This window comes from Syzygium oleosum, unplaced genomic scaffold, assembly GCF_021117445.2.
Source record: "Syzygium oleosum isolate NSW1041296 unplaced genomic scaffold, Sole_v2.1 Sole_v2.14, whole genome shotgun sequence".
NCBI classification, from domain to species: Eukaryota; Viridiplantae; Streptophyta; class Magnoliopsida; order Myrtales; family Myrtaceae; genus Syzygium; species Syzygium oleosum.
Window position 1 is genome coordinate 6,474,298 of NW_026607498.1, and position 17,067 is coordinate 6,491,364.

The 17,067-nt window shown below is 39.9% G+C and overlaps 2 protein-coding genes across 5 annotated transcripts; both read right to left on the reverse strand.

The window, feature by feature from the left end:
• Positions 1-19: 19 nt before the first annotated feature.
• LOC115690008 (protein MOS2) lies at positions 20-4,549 on the reverse strand. Of its 2 annotated transcripts, none has more exons than XM_030616227.2 (2): positions 3,006-4,549; positions 20-858 (listed from the first exon to the last, which is right to left on the reverse strand). In XM_030616227.2, exon 1 carries the CDS (start codon positions 4,449-4,451, stop codon positions 3,039-3,041), a length of 1,413 nt encoding a protein of 470 aa, XP_030472087.2. In that variant the 5' UTR covers positions 4,452-4,549; the 3' UTR covers positions 20-858; positions 3,006-3,038. The 2 variants fall into 2 exon arrangements, with proteins under 2 accessions (XP_030472087.2, XP_030472088.2); XM_030616228.2 differs by having other exon boundaries at positions 20-809; positions 3,006-4,548.
• A 1,367-nt stretch (positions 4,550-5,916) lies between these two features.
• On the reverse strand, positions 5,917-16,636 carry LOC115690006 (ATP-dependent DNA helicase Q-like 2). Of its 3 annotated transcripts, none has more exons than XR_008817960.1 (21): positions 16,404-16,636; positions 15,889-16,109; positions 15,248-15,394; positions 14,941-15,156; positions 13,791-13,895; positions 13,566-13,670; positions 13,362-13,484; positions 12,522-12,610; positions 11,883-11,919; positions 11,778-11,811; positions 10,956-11,008; positions 10,813-10,890; positions 10,668-10,733; positions 9,777-9,843; positions 9,452-9,505; positions 8,846-8,953; positions 8,111-8,175; positions 7,649-7,727; positions 7,284-7,504; positions 6,340-6,660; positions 5,917-6,174 (listed from the first exon to the last, which is right to left on the reverse strand). XR_008817960.1 is itself a non-coding variant. In XM_030616224.2 (20 exons), the coding sequence occupies exons 1-20, from the start codon at positions 16,465-16,467 to the stop codon at positions 6,463-6,465; spliced, it is 2,130 nt and encodes a 709-aa protein (XP_030472084.2). In that variant the 5' UTR covers positions 16,468-16,636; the 3' UTR covers positions 6,307-6,462. The 3 variants fall into 3 exon arrangements, 1 of the variants encoding a protein (XP_030472084.2); XR_004006786.2 differs by having other exon boundaries at positions 5,917-6,219; XM_030616224.2 differs by lacking the exon at positions 5,917-6,174 and having other exon boundaries at positions 6,307-6,660.
• Between the last annotated feature and the right edge of the window lie 431 nt (positions 16,637-17,067).

A 17,067-nucleotide genomic window follows, 5' to 3' on the forward strand; every position in this document is an offset into this window, starting at 1 on the left:
CACTAAAAAGGGGGAGACCTAGTTGGGAATGTCGCCGTTTTTCTATCACAGCTATAGTGTGATTTTCCTTAGCAGCACAAAACACACTCTCTAGCAAAGTCACCGTTCGGTCTCTTAAATATGAAACCTTACAGAGTGTCAATTAAAGCTACTCGCCCCTTCCAACATGGGGTTGAGAAGTGGCTAAGGCAGTACATGACTACCGGGAAGCGGCACTAATTGGAAACAACAGGGACAACACAATCTCCGAGTCATCGAACCACAGTCCCCACTTAGTCAGGATAACAAGCGCGATATACTGGATCTTCGCAGTGAACAAACTCGATGCAAGTCCAGTACGAACACTGGATAAAATCGCGCCACAATGCTTGCAGAAGCAAATATTGTGTCTGCACGGTGGAGGAAGATGCAACAAACCTCTTTTTCTCCTCCAGTAAGAGACCCTGGGAAAGAGACAGAAACAAGGGAGGCGAGAACCTCTTCACTTTGATCGCCTGGAAGTAATCGGACAAGTTACAAAGCAGCCCTGCAGTCTCCCCATCCTTACGGCAACCTGGATGTCAGTAGCACTGATCAAAATCAGCCAAACATCCAACTTTTGATGAGATGGTTTTCCATCACAGAGCTATGCAAACAAATGAACTACCAAGAATTGTGGATGTCAAGATCCAAACACAGATGGTTCGATGAATATATAGGAAGTATCTGTATCAAATCTTGGGTGGTCATCTGCTGCTCCTCATAACATTTTAGCTGTTCAGCATATATTAGCCATATCCCTGCAATTCAAATGCATCATATACCCACCCCTGCAGAGCAATGGATCCAATTCTCCATGAGCAAATACGAGCCAAAACCCTGATAATTCGATATGAAGCGTAAGAAAAAAGTGGCCATGTACGCAGAAAGCCAATTATGCAGTGAGAGTCAAGTATTGTGGGGAAAAAATAAGATAGGCAGGTAAAATCTAGATACTGGACAGAATCTGTAATTCCTTCCCCTGTTTGGATGCATGATGGGGATAACTATGGGGAGGAAAATAAAATTGACCAACAGACTTGAGTAGCCTCTGTCTTTCTCTTGCTTGCCACTTTCACTACGGACATTCTTGTGGTTATAATTTTATGTATCAGCACAAAGCCAACTTCCATCCATTTTGCCTCTTACTTTGGAGAAACTTTTTCTTTGGGTCCAAAAGGAAGTAAATGAATTCCTCTTGCATTCCCTTCCCTTGTAGTTACCCAGATTATAGAATCACTGCGAGTAGGTTCTTTTGTTTTTTCCTTTCAATGTCTTCCATCCAAGATAAAAGTTAGAGCAAAACGCAAATACTTACAAGTGAGTAAGGAAGAAAAGGTGGGAACTAAAAATAAAGTTGAACCGTGTTAATATAATTATGTTTCAACTGTACTTAAAAAAAGACTATTGCATTTCGTGTGAACTAGGACGCTTATGGTTCGTGGGTCTCGTTTGGAGATACTTCAAACAAACAAAAAAAAACTAATTTCAGTAAGAAATTTCACCAAAATCAATCTAATAAGGTTAAAAGTCAAACCAAACCATGTAGTCGGTTCATCATTTGTGAGATACGGCTCTAAAGCAGTAACAGATAAGAAGCTAAGAAGTAAGTTGGAACTTTAATCGCTAACATCAAGCAAGAAAATTATTTTGATTCCAGAAACCATAAGGGAAAATGCAAGCTGCAAAGACATTGAACACCTATCAGCTATGACATTTTTCATTAGGTGAAAGAGGGATCATAGTCTTTTTGTTAATGACAAAATTATTTCCTCAACATATACTAGCAATTTGGTTAGGTTTATCAAGTTATCACTTAAGGGAACCCCAACAAATAAGTCTAACAGAAAACTTCTCCACAACCCAAGGCCAAATTATCAAATCAGCCTTATCAGATAAAAGTCATCAATTCCTAAAACTTTTACCACGACTACGGCTCATCAACCATACCAAAGAACTACATAAACCCAAAGCAATAAACTTATTGAATTGCCCATCTAGGAATGATTTGCCGGGAACCAAGCACAAAGACAAACTAATTGATTGGTTGATTGATTCAATCCAGAGACACTAATTGATTGATTGCACCAAAATCCCAAGCAAAGAGCAAAAATGATGAGCGATTCAGCATTGTCCGACTAAGTAAGCAGCTCCTCTCGACTCAACTCAAGATGAGATGTACCATTCGTCTACCTTTTGATGCAAATAAATAGTATCACGACCAAGATACTGGAATCTAAAATTTGCTATGTTATGAAACTTTACTGTTTTTGGGTTCATATAATTGTATGTTGACAATCATAAGGCTAGGGACAAGCTGTTACAAGTCAACCTGCACCATCTTCAGAAATCCACACTCGCCACTTCCACCATGCACAACATTTTGAAACCACTGTCACCGATCTTGATCCACTTTCAAAGGGAACATCCATACAGCTCTTTCCCAAACAACTTAAAATCAAAATCATTTAAAGCAAAATGCTTACAAAGAGGTTTTGAAGTATCATCCGAATAAGTTTCTGTTATGAGGTTGAGATCTAACTAGTCAAGCATGCAGTTTGTTGTTACTGCCATTACAGCTCACTATATCAACATTTTATTATTTAGTACATTTCGAGTGGAAAAAAAAAGTACCCAAACAAAGTTTTCTCCGTGCAACATCTTCTCTTTTGATCTCTGTGACTTCTATACCCTCTTCGTTTACTCTCATCGACTTAATTCAACTGTGCAATAAAATAGATAGACAAAGAGAGATAAGTTCCAAAACGAAACCTCAATATTCTTATTTGACAAGGGAATAGCTTCAGCTAGTAAAACTTACTTAATATCTCAACATGGACATACTATGAATCTAAAGGACAACTGAAAAGTTCACTTAACATCATCACCATCATCTCAAGCAACTGCCAACACTGAATGCATCAGACAAATATGACCTAAATTTTCCCAAACACTAGATAGGAGACATGTCAAACAGGAATGCCTACCATCTTTGAGACACTGTTGAGGCATCAGGCAAATCAATATCCAATTAAGCTTGGATCTCCAACGTACTCAGCAATTTGATCAAGCCGCACATTGAACAACTCCTGACTATCAGCATCACGGACTACACCAGTCTCTCGGTCAAAATCCCTGTCCACTAAACTCCCATGGACACCCTTATAACGACCAGACAGAACGAAAACCGGACCCCCACGCTTGGGTAATGCAGTCTCAAGATATTCCTGATCTACACCTTGAATAAGTTCCTTGCTCTCATCCATCAATATATCGCAAATCTTAGGTCCAACAACATCGACCACCCTTCCCTTTTTCAGATACAATCTCCCACCTTTCAAATCCTTGCTGGTCACTCTAACCCTTATGTGACTCATCAGCCACCCAACTTTACCACTGTCACCCCTCTTATCTCCACCATTTCGAACATCTCTCTTCCCTTCATCACCGCTCCTTTTACGACTACCCGAACTATCATTCTTAATTCGAAGCTCCTTCATCTTCCTCAGAAACTTTTCTTCCTCAGCAGAACCCAACTCAGTGACATCCTTGATCCTGACCTTGACTTCCTCTTCTCTCCTCGAGAGATTCAGGATCACCGACTCGCCGCCCACTACTTCCACGATTTTTCCCTTCAAACCATACAAGTCTTCTCTACTTCCCCCAACAATCCTCACCTCTTTACCCGCTCGAAACCTCCCACCACCTCCCCGACTATCCCTCCCGTTCGCCTTATCTTCCAGCACTGGCTTCTCGGGCTCAAACCCCAGCCCAAATCTCTCTCGACCCCTCTTCTCAATCTGCCTAATCGGAACATCCTCCTTGGCGTTCTTCCCCACCCCTTTCCCCTCCTGCCAACCATAACCCCTAAGATACGCCGCCGCAAATTCCTCCACCGGCATGTCCTCGTACCCCGGATCGTCCCCCAACGTCGCCAGCTCCTCCCTCAGTTTCAGTCCGGAATCATCTAGCCTACCCAATTTCCCGGGCGCTTCGGGCTTGTCCTCACCGTCCCCCGACAGCTCGCCGCCGTCCTCTCTCCGGCGGACGGTGAGGCCGTACGACACGGCGGCGGCGGCGTTGGCCTCCTCGTCGAGGGACCTGGACTGGGACTGGAACCGGGAGAGATCGGAGGAGGCGGCGGATGCGGCGGAGTCCGGGTCGAAAGGCAGGTCGAGGTTCTTCATCCGCTTGGCGGGACGCCACTCGTTGGGCTTCGGCGGGATGACCAGCAGGTTCCTGCGGGTCCCGTCCTCCGCCGGGGCGTCGGAGGAATCGAATAGGGTGATCTGCTCCCGCGCCGCCGACGGAGGCGGCGGGGCGGCATCGCCGCGGCCGTCGTCGGCGAAGGGGAAGGTGGCGGCTTCGGCGGCGGAGAGGGGCTTGGCGGCCGGCTTCGGGGGCTTCTTGGAGGCGTTGAAGGAGAGCTTCATGCCGACCGCCGATCGAAACCTAACCGAACAAAAGAGGGACAATTGACGAAGACCGGAACGATTGAGGAAGCAGACGAGAGAGAGAGAGAATTGCACCAACTTCAACGTTAATGGAGTGTTTTTTTTATAGGTACCTATATGTAATAGCCAATTAGCCATCAACACAGATATAATGACGTGGGAACGATTGAGCAAGCGGAATTTAGGAAGTCGCTCGTTTTGAGCATGCGAGAGAGACACAGACAGAGAGAGGAGGGCGGTGTTTGACTCCTTATGCTCGAATTAATGGAAGGACTACATTGAACATTTTCATATAGCCTTCGAAACTAAATTGAACATGCACCAAAATCCAAGAATGACATTGAACAAATTAAAAGTTCGAGACCAAATTGCACATTAAAATTAAAGTTCAAAGATTATATTGAACAAGTTAAAAGTTTAAGGACCACATTGCATATTAGGCCAACGTTCAATATTTGTTGTGTCATTTTCCCTAAAAATTGTACCAACTCAACAAGTTTTAGGATTTTATTGCGTTTTTTAAAAATTTTATTACTCGATCGCACTTTCGTGATGGGTTTTAAAACTTTCAACACACTCATCCCTTCTTTTTAATATCATCGAAGGGGATAATCGCCAAACCATTCTTTAGCTAATACCACCAAAAGTCCTAAACAAGTATATATGTGTCGAATTTATCTCGAACTAATTTTTTTAGGTTACCAAAAACTTCAAACCAATACCCAAAATTAATTTTTTAGGTCACCAAAGACCATAAACTGATATACTCATGACATATTTACCTCCGTTAACTTCTGTCAAATTTTCTATGAAATTGCTAAGTTAGATGATACATGCATTAACTCAATGGACATGGCAAGTACACGTGAAAATCCATATCAATTTTGGGGTAAAGTTGTCACGGATGTACCAGTTTAAAGTTTTTAATATCCCAAAAATTAGTTTGAATAAATTTGTCATATATACACCAATTAAGAATTTTTCGTGATATTGATCCTTTGATATTCCATCCTCAAATTTGAGCGATCAAGGCAATTGCTTCCCTATACCCTTTTTTTTTTAGAGTACAATCAATGTTTCTTACTCGATTTTTCCAACCTAAGTCCTCTTTTAATTATGATAATTAACTACGCTAATGGGCTTTTTTTTTAACGTACCTGTTTTTAATATCATTAACAGGAGGCGGACAAAACACCTTCAAAACTCTTTTCAACATCTTCAGACAGAAGGCCGCCGTTGCACGATCCTTCCAATTAGAAAAGGAACTTCAATGCGCTTTCGATGCGTGTCACGTTGGCTAAATTTTATCGGGGGCTCAAATGAGTGAGTCTTAAATGTGACCGTGCGAATGAAGCTTCTTTTCAGACTACGAATGTGCATTCGATCTGAGCACAATTGGAGAGAGGATTGCTCGACACAAATAGGTTCAGAAGAGGCTTAATGAAAGAGATTTCTAGGTAAACAAGCTTCGAGTATGTCGCTTTACACCAAAAGAAAACTAAGTTCTTCGAGCAGCTGCTGCTCATTTCCCATAACTCCGGAAGATCATGCGGTATCTTTACTGCCTGCACAATAAACCATATGGCCCCTTCTCGAAAACAATCATCGACCTTCGCAGTGTAAGTACGGTACTGGAGCGGGAAAGAAGAGAGGCTAGCAAGCAAGAACTCTTCGTCGCATCCTCGGCTAATGTTGACACTCCCTGAAACAGCCAGGGAGTCACAATTTGAGGCCCTAAACCTAAGCACTGCATTATTGGAGACCCAGCCACAAAAGTACAAGTAAGCTACTCATGAACAACTAAACCGATCCGCCAAAGGTGCATCCACCAAGAGGAGGAATACATATTGGATAGATCAAAATGCACCTGTTCGAGGCAACTACAAATAGGACCATAGCGTGCGAATCTACCTCGCATTATCTAGTTCCCATCCATTTGAGTAGTTTCACGGTACTTCGACAAAATGGTTCGAGAGATGCGAGATAATTATCATGCTTCGTCTTCACTTGTCTCTATAAGAACAAGAGGCTTTTTCGTCTTTGGTCTCTTCGATGGTCTATCATCAGTGCTTTGGCTTTTATGCGACGAATTCTTGTCAGGCTGATCAGAGCCTTCGTACTTCTCGACTTCTTCAAGAATTCTACTCCCATACTTCTTCGACTTGAGCTTCCCAATTATGCTCTCCAGCTGCCAGAATAATTAATGGGGTAGTAAGTCCTCGTCCAAGTGACAATGAATACCCAAAAAGAGATGCAGTGAAATTGTCTCCTTAGCTTAGGTAGTATGAAGATCACCAAACTCAACTGTACCACTTTGCACTAACTTAGCTAGGGGCCAGTCCATTTTTCAGGCAGGCTTCACAAAGCAAACTCTTTTCATCTTTTTGGTGGCATTAACCTTTTACACGATTAATGAATTACCAATATCACTGGATTCAGTAAATTAGTTGGAAACTAAAACTTCTCTGAGCTATTTAGCCTGAATAATGAAGAAGCTCTGAACTAATCATGTTTCTCCCCAATCGTACACTGGTCAAAAAACACCAATCTGATCGGACACAAACCATCAAGTTGACCTAGTTACTCTATCATTCGATTGTTCAGATTTGGATGCAGTCAGAAAAATGAGCTCGGTTGATATGATTAACACTTGACTTTCAAGATTTCCAAAATACATGTTCCAATGGCATTCCTCATCTTCAAGAAAACATAATCAGGTACGCTCTTCTTGACGAAGAAAGTAAGCATATTTATTCAACACTTTGAACCAGGAGATAACAATTCTCAATGCAAATAATTGTCAACACTTACCTCTTCTATTGAGCTGGGTTTTATGGCGCTAATCATACTTATCTGTTGAGTTGTCAAGACTGAATGTGGTAATATTCCCCCATGAATAGAAGAGAGTTCCTTTCGTAGCTCATCAAGTTTAAACTCTAAACCAGAGGTGGTGAGGCTGCGCTTAGTAGATTTGACATTGTCGTTCATTCTCTTCTGATTGCTTAAAACCTCAAGCTTAATCATCATCTTTCCTGTGTAAAAATAAGCACTGTAAGTGTTAGAATACATCCCATTCTCTCACAGAAGCTGTTGGGCCTACCACATAGGCAAATCATTTGCGACCTTAAACATTCTAAGATAGAGCATTTGTCAATGGTCGGTGTTAGAATACATACCTTGCAAAACTTGCTTTGTCAGTGGTCCAACTGTCACATAAGCATTTGTGGCATAAGCTGTATGCTGATATTCTTCTTTCTACATAATCAAAACAAGACGTAGAACTCACCAAGAGAGTTTGAACATGTTACTAGCAGGTGTATATATCAAGGAAGGTCTTCACAAGAAAAAAAAAGAACTCTAGAATGAGGAAATCACACAGGTGTAACATCTTATCTCAAGCAGTTCTCAGAAGATTAGAAAGATATTAAAATTCAGTTATGTCGTCACTTATGCGAAAATTAACCACATCAAAAGACCGTTATTTAGCAAGAGTGATTAAGAATTTCTCTAGCGTCCACCATGGACACAGATCCGAGTACTATTTCTTATCCCAGACAAACTGACAATAAAGCAGCAGAAAAGTCACAAAAATAAGTTAAAATGTCAGGACCAATATCAACTGTATCACAAGTTCTTACCAACACTCGATCCAATATCAACTGTATCACAAGTTGCTCTAATTGCTCCTTTTTAAGATCAGAACCTGGAGAAGATATACAGCAGAAAAGATAACATGAGGAAAAAATAAAGCCGGAAGAAGGTGCAAAAGGAAGCTACAGACTCCTAGAGTTGGCGTTATCAAGCAAGAAAAACGGATCATTCAAAATAAATGGATAGCATAACTCACATAATAGGAGATTTATCAGTATTGAAACAAAAGGAAACCCGATTTACAGAAACCCATCCGTTTGTAGCTGATTGCCAAGCTGTTTGATTGATACCAAATAACATCGTCTCTAGAAAAGACCCCAGGACGACTAAATTGCTTTCTCCCATGCAGATGTATGTTTAACTATATAACTAAAGATTTAACCCAATCTTTCAAGTATCTTTGCACATATCTTATATCATTTATTACTTCGACATGAGTATCCTTGCTGCAATCCATATAAGACTGCTACAAATTTAGAGACAATTCAGTACAAATAACATAGCCATACTAAGCAGTTGATTTACCGTCGGAATATCATGTTAAACTAGAGGATGAAGCCATCAAGCTTAAGGGCCAAAGAACTACATTTTAGGTTTTTATATCACCAAATCGATATTCACAAAAGAAGTACTCAAATCGCTAGAGAATTTCACAAACAAACCCAACAAGTATGCGTTCATTTTAATGTTACATGCATTTATTATATAATATTGATATTCACCTAACTCCTTTTGCATTGTCTTTATTTTATCAACCAGCTGCAACATGGTCAATCTCTGATCCTTCTCCTGTACATCTCGAAGCAAAGAAATAACAAGCTTTGCATGACCTGCAGACAAGACCACCAGTTAACATGCTAGAAGGCAGCTTTAAAAGAATGCCATCAAAAGCAAAAAAGGTAGTAGGAAGCTTGATGCAAAAAAAAATGAAAAAACATGTCATTCTTGAAAAAACAAAAAGACATCACAGCAGCGGGAAAATTTTGTAGAGGATTTATTCTCGTGCAATTTACAGATATTTAACCCTTTGCACTTCCATTTCTAAGTCTGTCCACTCCATTTATCTGGATGCAATCTATTATGAGTGAGGCCCAAGTTCCACACCACATTGGTTTAACATTAACAAATTTGACTGTAAGGTTTAACGATCAAAAAGGGGAAATTCACATCTCTAAAATGAACTCACATATAAGGAACATATATGGTCATAGAAAGGAAAAGAAAAACCATAGAGAAAAAAGATAAGATCCAATACCTGAATCTTTATCAATTTTTTGTTAAAAGCTAAATGCATATATAATGAATAATGAAAGTCCAAGGTAATGTACCAGATACATCCACCTCTTTGATCTCATTAGAGAAGGCACAGTTATCGCACATTCCTGTGGCAGTGAAATCATGATTTAGTCATTAAACAATTTTAGGACATTGAACTAAAACAATGCCGGTTATACAGAGAAAATCAACTAAAATCAATTTACTGAGTGAAGTGACAAACTGTACTAGAAGTCAAACAAGCAAGACCGCTACAGGAGATAATTTGCTTGTGCAAACATATGATTTTGTCATCTCACCCAGTAAACAGTCTTACTAGAAATTTGTAGCATCTCTAGCATTATCTATTGAACTAACTATCATAATAAACAGATATACCATTGCAGTCTTGCACTGCTTCAGCAAAATGCCTGAAAAAAGCACTTCGTCGACATTGTCTTTTACTCTGTAACACCAGAAACAACTTAGAAAGAGATTAAATTCACAAATTTGATGATCTCTAAGGCTATTATAGAAATAAAAGTTTACTTTTCTATTCAGCTACAACTATTCAGGTGGAAGATTTTATTCTCCTTGACATCCACAATGTCATAAATAATCGTAATTAAGATGGACAGAGCAGAAAAAATGTCAGAGTTTTTAGTCTGCCCGTGGACAACATGAAGCAACTAATCAGTAAGGACGAAAATGAAAAAATCCTAGGAAGAATGAGTAGGAAATTTGAAATTTATTTATATGTTACCACATCCATCACCAGAATGTGCAAATGCAACGGGAACTTATCCATTTACTTATGTTAATACACTCGGAAAAGTGTTGGGTGAGGTATGATTCCAATGTCTGCTTTGGCGATTTATAAAAATTAAGGACATGGGACCATGACAAAGTGTCCGAACTTTGCACCATGAGTTTGGGGACACTTTCACATAGTAAGGATTGGAGCATAACATTTGAATATCATTACCGATATTTGCCATGCAGTATTTCCAATTGTAGTAAGAGGAGGAATAATCCAGCATATGGGATATCGACCTCCATAATCCTATGGGCACATACTCTTAGCATTATAAGTTTGTCACGCTCAAATTGATTTTTTTACCAAAATTACCAAAACCAGCAATTTGGTTCCCTTATGCACAAGAACATTCTATTTAAATTACATGTATTTATTTTATACCGCATGGCTGTACAAGGCACCCTAGCTTTAAAATTGAAAACTGCTAAGATCATCAGCCTATCCAGCACTAGGAGGGGAAAAAAGGACAATACCTGACAGTACCGCACTATGTCATACAGGTTTTGCAACCCGGAGTTCTCATAGAAGACCATCGAACTCTGTCCAAGAAAGACCAACATCTCATGGATGAACAGTGCACTAGAATATGAAAATAAGTAACTAAAAGAAAAATTATACCTGCCTAGGAACATCTGCAGCCCTATAATATAGTAAACATTCTGAAGGAAGTCCATCTCTTCCAGCCCGCCCACTTTCCTGAAGTAAAGGGTGTTACAGAAAGAATTTTATCTAAAGCAGTTCAGAAGGTAAAGGTTGAAAACCTGGTAGTATGTTTCCATTGATTTACTCAGACTGTGATGGATGACAAACCTGACTACGAGAAATAATGATATTAAGTACAAAACCAGGTGGAAATAGCATTAACACTTGAAGTCAGATTAAAAAGAGAAGTGCTTGGACAGATATATGCATAAACCGAGAAATTAAATATTTTGGCTGCTAAGGGTTCCACAAACAAGGCCACATACATGAGAGCCTATGCTAAAAATCTCTTAAAGAAATGATGGCAACTTCCAAAACCTCCACACAAGCACACGAGAGCATGCACACAGGAGACGGACGTGGCACTTCAGTACAGATACTTGATCTATAATACATTCAAGGGTTGAGATTATTTCATCTTCACAAATTCAGATGTGACACAAGGCATTCAACCTTGAATGTCCATTCATGCACAGAACATTAGTTTCAGCAGAAGATCTCTTCAATGTGTTTCATTTAGCAAGAAGCTAAGTTTAGTTAATCCAGGGAACAATAAAAGGTGATGACAAAGGGTTTTACTTCACCCGAAAAGGAAAAAAAAAATCTATTAGCCTTCCCATGATTCCATCAACATCAGCTGCTCTATTAGATGAATTACATAGCAACCTATATTAGCCAAAAGAACTCTAAAATGAGGTAAATCTGGCAGATAACATTGTCAAAGAGTATGCTTAGTAAAAAATTTCTAATGCTCAGAAATGGAGCTATAAATGTAAAGACTGCTTCAGATTAATAAGCATGACCAGCTAATTCCTATTCAAAGAGTAAAAGACCTTTGAGAAAGAAATCAGTGCATATAAATAGCATTTTGCAATACTAACCATCAGGTTTGTTGATTCCCATTCCAAATGCCACCTACAACCATGAGAAAAAAGTATGGTAAAGTGAATTAGATAAAAGGATATAATTGATCTGCATATACATACCGTCCCTACAATTACTTGCAGCTTGCTATTGCTCCACCTGTAACGGACAAACATTAAAGGGTCAAGCACATCTATGCCAAAAAAAAAATGTCCCGAGTGGGTAAATGGACCTTTAGCTAACTATCTATCTCCATGGCAGGGGAAGGGAGATTGAAGAATCGTAGAGAGCTGTGTGCGCCTGTTTGTCTCTGTGTGCTCCATCATTTCTTTCTTAACTATGTTTAAGCATTTTCAATCTACTCTCAGTAGTATGATTAAAGATGCAAACCACAACTTTGGAGGTTGAACACATTGTCAAAAATATCACGCTAGTTCAGCTACAGTCAAAAGACTGCTCTACTTCAGGGTAATGTTCTTCTAGCAGCAGATAAAGCTCATATAAAACTTGGAGACCCTCAGTTTGATTAAGATAATGAAATAGCACAGTTGGACAGAACGAGACTGATTTATCACAAAAACATAAACCAGCCATCCTCATTGATAATGCGCTGGTGATAATGCTGTTAGCCTCTGTCGGTCAAATCTAGGTAGAATTGCACCAGAATCTTGCAAGTGAACAGCCATAGACAGACAGATAGATAGACAGGAGAGTCGTGGAACTTATTGACTTCCAAAGTGAGCATGCAAAAGCCATGTCACCTCAGATGAACTTTCTCGCGAGCAGTTACATCCATATCTGCATGATAATGATCCGCTGAAATTCCTCTATCTCGTAACTCCTTTGCAACCTGTTCTACACCATACATGTCAGAAGTGAGTATTTAATACTAGTTACAAAGAAAGTACAGATACGTAAGCATAGAAAAGTAATTCAGTGACTTCACCAATTGTTGTAATAAGAACCAAAAAAAAGTGATTCTAAAAACAAATGGTATGTGGCAACCTCAACAGAAAACGACATCGCCCTTTTTGCTAAATCAACACAAAGACCTATTTATTACTATGAAGCCGCCAATCCTAACAACTTTAGAAAATTTCCCAGTCTTTGTTATGTTGGGTGCACCATATTACACTATAGATTTATTTGATCCATTCTGTCAATTCTGCGACATTATTGTCCATGTTATCAATTTCACTTGTGAACCAAAAATTTGAGCCTAAACGTGAGGGGAAATGAAGAAATGCCCCACATAAATTCTTGACCTTCTTTTTCTAATCAACTGTTACAAGGAGATATAGTCTAACAAGTAACAAAGTAATGTTTTTCTTGAATTAGTCATGCAAATTAGTTAGTGAATTTATAATACTGAACCGCCAATAACTAGAAAAACATAAACAGAGCACATAATGGCGAAAGAAATAGAATTGATGAAAGGACATTGAGTTCGATGATCTAAAACACCAGCATGAGACAATAAAATTAATCTCAGTTTGCAGCCCCGCTTGCAAGTGAATTGGAAGAATGTTATCCAGTGAAAAACAGTAAACAATACACCTCCAGAAAAAGAGTGAAAAAAGGAGTTGAAGGATGGACTTAACCTGTTCACATTCCTTCCTAGAGAAGCAATAAACTATTCCAGATTCATTATTGGGATAAGATTCTCGTATAAATTCAGCAATTTCATCATTAACCACTTTAGCAACTGATGACTTCTCTCGTACCTGCAGCGCGTCCATAATAAATGTTGGCTCTTTAGTATGTAGCGTTATATTAAAGATTCAATAAATCAATCAATGACATACCATATAAAAGAGATTTGGCCTGTTAACAGTGCTGACAAACTTAACACACTTGGGGATCTGCAGCATTTCCATCAGATCATTTTGCACTTTCCATGTAGCAGTTGCCTGCAAAAATAAGACAACCAATCTTTCATGAGATCGCAAATTCTTTAAATTAGTACATTTAACTATAAAAGTAGCCATGTCATCCAAAAATCAATAGAAAGAAGAAATGAGAAGACATACAGTCAAAGCAACCACAGGAACGTTGGGAAACTGAGTCTTCAAGATACCAAGGTTTTTGTAGTCGGGCCGAAAGTCGTGACCCCATTGACTACAGCAGTGTGCCTCCTGCAGTTTACAGACAAGCAAGGACTTAGTATAACCAACTATATGACCATATTCGACCTTAGCAAGAAGGCCATTGACATCAAGATTCAATTAGTTGAAGTGGCATTTATTAGACTCTGCAAAAGCATGCTTAATCTAATGGTCCATAGGTTATGATAACGAAAGACAAGTGCCTAAAAGGCAATGTCAATGTGCATGATCAATGTCACCAAAGGGAAGAAAATATAATGACATTTCCTTCTACTTCCTCCTCTTGTGTCGCCCTCTGTAGATGAGCAAAGTGACATCTTGACAAATCTATGATGTTGTTTTTTTTGCAGTGACAAGTCTAAGATGTTGACCGACTATAAGTTCACTAAAATTACAATCTTTCTAAGTTTCTCTACTTAACCAATTATCCTGAGTAAGCAGTTGTCAAGACTAAACCTACTTTAAAGACGATCAACGGAGACGTAGCAGCTGAAGAAAACAAAATCAAAGTTGGACAGTGCTATCCAGTAACTTCTGCGACTAATCACACACCTTCTAAAAGCTCATTGTATCCAAACTACAATCATCGTACTTCATGTTTCCAGCTTTTAACATAAGGTACACGTAAACTGGATCAAACGTCATTGATAATTTTACCTTCATAGTGAAGTCCTCGATTTGAATCCTAGGTGCTGCTCCATGAACAATGTAATACCAAAACTAGCAAGCTGATTCTTCTAGGTTGGTCAAAACCAGTTTAAATGCTAAAGGACAAGCCTTAGGTGCAGTGTCAACTTAAGGCAGCCCCACTAGCAACCTAACTCGGATCAACAAAATTGGTCAAACTACATTTCGTAAGCTTGTTATCACTTGAAGCAGTCTAACTGGCCCACCATCCTTGGTTTAAGACATTATGATAGTATTGTCTATCTATCGTTATGAAGTAGCATAACTTTCAAGTTCGAAGTGGTAAGTCATATCACCTTGCTACATACACAGAAACATAGGCTGCTAAAACCAAAATAGCTCAGAGATCACTGAAGACCAAAACCAGAAAGAAAATTCAGATATTCACATCAATTGCTATCAAAGAAAGACGCCCCGCATGGTGGCATTTCTCCAGCTTTGACATGAACCTTTTGCTCTTGGATATCTTTTCTGGAGTAACATATAGTATCTTCAGCTCTCCTTCACCCTTTTCAAGCGCCTTGTATATAAACTTTTCATTGTCCTTGCCAGTAGTTGATGTCAACATATGTGCCGGAATGCCCAATGCAGCCAGACCCATCACCTAAGCAATGGTAATTTTGCATAAGTCTATGTCACTAATGAACTTCACAAAGTATAACATATTCACAAGGGAACAGAAAATAGGAAAAAACCTGATCCTGAATCAAAGAAAGCAATGGACTGACAACAAGGGCAACTCCTTCCTGAAGAATGGCAGGAAGCTGGTAGCAGAGGCTTTTGCCACCACCAGCAGCCATGATGACCAGGACATCTCTTCGACTCATAATGGCATTTATGATCTGGAAACAAGGAACTGGTAATTCTCGGGAACACGTTGGGTTAAGGCAACAAATGGAAATTGTAACAGTAACACATGCCCATTACAAATACATTGCGCAGGCAGATATTTGTATGAAAGTAATGACAAGAGCCACAGTTGACCGATTTAGAAGAAAACATGACAATGAGTCTGACTTTCAGCAGACTGAGTCAGAACAGTAGTGTATGAAACTTCAGATTCATTGCATTCACTCTGAAGAAAAAATTATACGGATAAATACATTCAGCAATTACTATGATATGATTGTAAAAACTCACATTAACAAAGGGAACGGATCTATATGATTTCAAATTGGGAGGCAAATCACAGGGTGATCATTAATGTAGATTAACCAAAGTATACAGAGCAAAAAATCAATTGGAAAGATCCCAAAATTAGGCAAGAACTTCAGCTCCTACTATTAACCTCCAGCATAACAACTCAAACAGTAACACGGATATTTCCAGCGCTGACCTCCCGCTGATTCGCTCGATACTTGCGTATCCCAAAAATGTTGAACTTGACGTCGTCGGCTCGAGCATCCCAGTCAAACACGCCCGACCAATCTTCCGCCGACGTCGACGCGCCATCCTTCACAGGGCTCCCGACATCCTCGCACGCTTCCAATAACGACTTCAGCTCAGACTGCCGCTCATACAGCTTCTCTTGCCGATCGAGCAAAACCTTTATCTGGTCTGCATTGCAGTCCGCAAAGAATCAAAACAAACAGCAACGCCAAAAACGCGGCCAAGCTAAACGGACGAACAAATGCACAAAGCCTCGATTTTTACAGGACCCATTTGATTTTTTCATGAACCCAAATTCTCAGCATAAGCAGAACGATTCAGTTTTGTTCGCAAATGATCACAGTGCTCCTCAAGCCGTTCCTGATTGAAAATCAGAAGCTTCACTCCTGACATCAATTGCAGTCGTCGCGTAGCAAGGAACAGCTAATGGCGACCATCATAGAGAGAGCGAGAGAGAGAGACCTTGGACGTCTTGAAGCTCGACCTCCACGCTCAGCAGCTCCTGCAACACATCGCCGACTTCCATCTCCTCCCCAAACCAGCGGCACGACCGCGGCTCCGATTCCTCCTCCGACGCCGAGATTCTCCCCTCCGAACGGATCGCGAATCCCTAGGAAGACGTCGATGCCGAATCGGCGCGGCGGCGGCGGCGATACGCTCCCTCCCTCCTTTCTTCCCGCCGGAGGAAGCAAAGAGCGCTCTCTCCGCTTCTCACCTCCGCGTCGTCGGGCGCAACTGTTGGGCCTAAATGGGCCTTCCCTCTCCTGAAAGCGTACGATGATGGAGTCTACGGCCCATTAAAGGGCCCAAAACGAAAAGGCCCATGAACAACTTTCGCTGCAAAATTGGGCCCACGCATTTGCGTGAGAAAGAAAATACAACAGCTTATAATTTGACATATTTAGTTATTTTCTTTAGGCTTTTTTATTTTGGGAAAAAAGCCACCAAAAATCTCAAATTATGCCCACTGTGATACATTTTTCTTAAACATTTTATTTCGACATCAAAAATCCCGAATTATACCCATTCTAACACATTAATCCTAAACTTTTTTCTTGTAACATAAAAAATCTCAAACTTGTACTTACATGACATATTTATCTTCCGTTAAGGTTTTGTCGGATGA

Coding starts and splice junctions, on each gene's coding strand:
- LOC115690008 (XM_030616227.2), bottom strand. CDS start 4,451: ATGAAGCTCTCCTTCAACGCCTCCAAGAAGCCCCCGAAGCCGGCCGCC.
- LOC115690006 (XM_030616224.2), bottom strand. CDS start 16,467: ATGGAAGTCGGCGATGTGTTGCAGGAGCTGCTGAGCGTGGAGGTCGAG. Junction 12,611..13,361: donor CTAGGAAGGAATGTGAACAG/GTTAAGTCCATC, acceptor GGTGTAGAACAG/GTTGCAAAGGAGTTACGAGA. Junction 6,661..7,283: donor AACCCAGCTCAATAGAAGAG/GTAAGTGTTGAC, acceptor TTATTCTGGCAG/CTGGAGAGCATAATTGGGAA.